This window comes from Trachymyrmex cornetzi, unplaced genomic scaffold (assembly GCF_001594075.2).
Source record: "Trachymyrmex cornetzi isolate Tcor2-1 unplaced genomic scaffold, Tcor1.1 scaffold1871, whole genome shotgun sequence".
Taxonomy (NCBI): Eukaryota; Metazoa; Arthropoda; class Insecta; order Hymenoptera; family Formicidae; genus Trachymyrmex; species Trachymyrmex cornetzi.
This window is the reverse complement of record NW_017296496.1, coordinates 15165-18591: the sequence shown is the minus strand read 5'-3', so window position 1 is coordinate 18591 and position 3427 is coordinate 15165. Positions and strand designations below refer to the sequence as shown.

The following is a 3427-nucleotide window of genomic DNA, read 5'->3' as shown; positions in this document are numbered from 1 at the left end:
TTTTCTTATTATTTTAACAATTTTTGTTTATAACAATAAAACTAATAACAAATAAAATAAATAACCTATAAAAATGAGTTGCTCAATAAAACCAGAATGTTATGAACACAACTTTCACATGTATGTAATTTGTTTAAATCGAAAATGTTAATATATGTGTTTTATGCCCTTACAATCTCCTTAAAATCAAATATTACTACGATGTCTCTGTTATATATGTACATATAATAAATTACAATTAAAGGAAACTAATGTTTACGTAGTTTTTAGCATACAATTACATAATATGGGTGGTAAAATACTTTTGACCGGTAGTGTATATGTGTTGTATATATTATATATACAACACACACACACACACACACACACACACACACACACACACACACACACACACATACAGAATATATACCGTACTTTCTCATGTTAGTAAAAATGAGAAAATGGAGTACTAAAAAGTTGATGAAAAATTTTGACAAAATTCTTAGAGCTCTATAAGAAGAAAATAAACCATTTTTGTCTCTTACCGTTTTTCTGTAAAGTTGATAGTATTTGAGTGAAAAATTGTTGAAGACCAATTTTCCGAAAATACATTTACAACGAAGGATTAAAAAAATCGATTCACCCTAATGTAAACACATACACACAATGTATACATATTATTTAACCCTTATCGTACCATTTACAATTTGGTGCCTCATCCATACCATCAAGAGTCACTTCAAATCTCTTTGTTTTTTCACCTCTTCAAAATAATTCAAAAAATCTCTAAAATTCACAACATACTTTCAACTTTCTAGAATAAATATTAACTATTTATTTTGGAAAATAATAAAATGTAGTATAATTTATAATTACTGAAAGACTCAAAGAAACTTGCACGAACAGGAATCGCTCGGTCACTAGTTATCCATATTAGTACGGTAAGGGTTAATATAAAATATTAGTCATATATCAGGCTTACTTTGTTTCGTTTTCTAATAGATCGAACTCTTATAAAACTTTTTTACCGTTTTTAGACCTCATATGGACCGTTTTTAGCCCGTTTCTAGCCCATTTTCAGCCCGTTCTCGCCCGTTTGTTGCACTCGCAAGCACTCGCAGTGTATCATGAAGAAACGATAGTGAGTATACACGAGTAAGCAATGAATATTTTTGAGGAAATTGTCCGTTTTTGTATGAGATTCGCTGAATCGATCGCGAATGCGATCTCACGAGGCGGGATGGAAATCGGTTGACTGGTGATAAAGAAACGGCGCACTACAATTCACTAGTTGGATACAGAACTTTATTATCACTCTCACGCTTCTCACCAAAGGGCGGCAACGTTGCTCCAAGTGACCTTCGCGCAGCTCATACACGGAAGTCGCCGTGATGAGCGGTACATAAGATCGTGTCGCGGTAGCGCACACGAGGCACGAACGTGGTTGCGTTTGACGGACGTAGCGACGGATTCGCGAATAAATCAAAACGTTACACCTGGCCGATCTGTAGAGTCGAATCGCGGTGTTCTGTTGATTCACAGTCGCGATAGCCCGTTAACTTTACTGATTTTCGTGACGGGAGACACGACTCGTCACGATGAGCGCTAGCGAGATTCTGAAGATGGTCGCGCTACCTGAAACGGCAGCCTCAGAGAGCGCGAGTTACGCGACGAATCGGCAGGCGACCACGACATCGGTTTGAATATTACCCAATCACGCGATAACACGCTGAAATTGCGGTAATAATGTTCGTGAGACGGCGCGGCGTCTGTGACTAAAGACTCCCGCAAGGAATCGATGGATGGCGCCATCGATCCATAATCTCCATCTATCCTGCGCGAATATCATGCAATGTCGGAACATACCGCCCGCCTCGGCTGAACCAGCCGAAACACGAATGTCTGATGCCGCCCGCCGTGGCAAGCAGAGCTAACACTAACTTAAACTAATGATGACATAAAGATAAATAGCGTCGATACACTTTACAATTCAGCTTAAAACGAATAATAAAAAAAAATAATATTTATAGAGAGATACGGAGATTAACATATGTGAAGACTAGGATAATGGTAACTCATTCGAAAATATGATTGAGCGAAACTTAGCTCGATTACGGAGTGTTACGCACGACAATGATTCACGCGGAAGCGTCGTTCAAATCGACTGGCAAGAAACACAGTTTGACGATTGATCGTTTGTATGTAGATTTCGCGGTTTTGACAGTGACGACGCGAGTTAATCCGTCGTCTCCAACGTGACATTCGATGATACGACCAAGCTCCCACTTGCACGGTGGTGCGAGGGGATCGCGCAAAAGAACCAAGCGTCCGACTCGAGCAAGCCTTTGAGCGACGCGCCATTTTGAGCGTTGCTGCAATCCGTGCAAATAGTCGTTCGACCAAGCCTTCCATAAGCTTTCGTTTTTTTGCTTTACGAGTTGCCATCGAGTCAGACGGGTTTCCTTTGTTTCAAGTAGCGTGGGCGCCGGTGTCGCAGTAATTGCGTTGCCAATTAAGAAGTGGCCCGGCGTGAGACATGAATCATCGTCGAGATTCTCCGACATCGGTGCGATCGGACGCGAGTTAAGACACGCTTCGATTTGACAGAGCCGCGTCGTGAGCTCTTCAAACGTTAGCGTGTGTGAACCGATAACTCGCTTCAGATGATGCTTTACGCTTCGCACCCCCGCTTCCCATAGGCCGCCGAAGTGAGGAGCGGAAGGGGGTATAAAGTGCCAACGAACTCCGTCGCACGACAACTTGCTGAGTAAATGTGAATCGTTTCGTGCGGCTTGCAGCGCAGCCTTTAATTCGCGGTCGGCTCCTAGAAAGTTCTTTGCATTATCGGAGTACAAATCGGTAGGTATCCCGCGCCGAGAAGAAAAGCGCTCGTAGGCGGCTAAAAATGCGTCGGTGGTGTAGTCACTGACTAATTCGAGATGGATGGCGCGAGTCGTCATGCAGATAAAGACGGCACTATACGCTTTCCGCGATTTATGCCCGCGGCCGGAATTCATTCGAACAGGAACGGGCCCGGCATAATCAAGACCGCAATGTATGAAGGCGCGATCAACTTGTCGTATGCGCATCGCGGGGAGATCGCCCATCATCTCATTCGGAACGGTAGCTCTTTCACGCGTGCATGGAACGCAGCGATATAAGACGGAGCGCACCGTTTGGCGAGCGCGAAGAATCCAATAGTCTTCGCGTAAAGCATGTAATGTTAATTGACTGCCGGCGTGAAGCGCGCGTGTATGAGCGTGTTGAATTATCAACGTCACAAGGGGATGCGCGGCGAGTACAATAGGATACTTGACGTTATACGAGAGTTCCGATTTTCGTAATCTGCCGCTGACGCGAATTAAATTATTGTCATCCAAGAATGGATTGAGTGAGATCAATTTGCCTTCGCTACGGTATTCGACTTTCGTAAGCGAGCGACCTC

At 43.1% G+C, this 3427-nt stretch overlaps 1 protein-coding gene across 1 annotated transcript; it reads right to left on the bottom strand.

The window, feature by feature from the left end:
* Positions 1 to 2120: 2120 nt before the first annotated feature.
* Positions 2121 to 3089, bottom strand: LOC108759459 (uncharacterized). Its single transcript, XM_018504901.1, has one exon. It carries the CDS (start codon positions 3087 to 3089, stop codon positions 2121 to 2123), a length of 969 nt encoding a protein of 322 aa, XP_018360403.1.
* Positions 3090 to 3427: the final 338 nt, after the last annotated feature.

Excerpts from the sequence above, each read along its gene's own strand:
- LOC108759459 (XM_018504901.1), bottom strand. The coding sequence starts at position 3,089 with ATGGGCGATCTCCCCGCGATGCGCATACGACAAGTTGATCGCGCCTTC.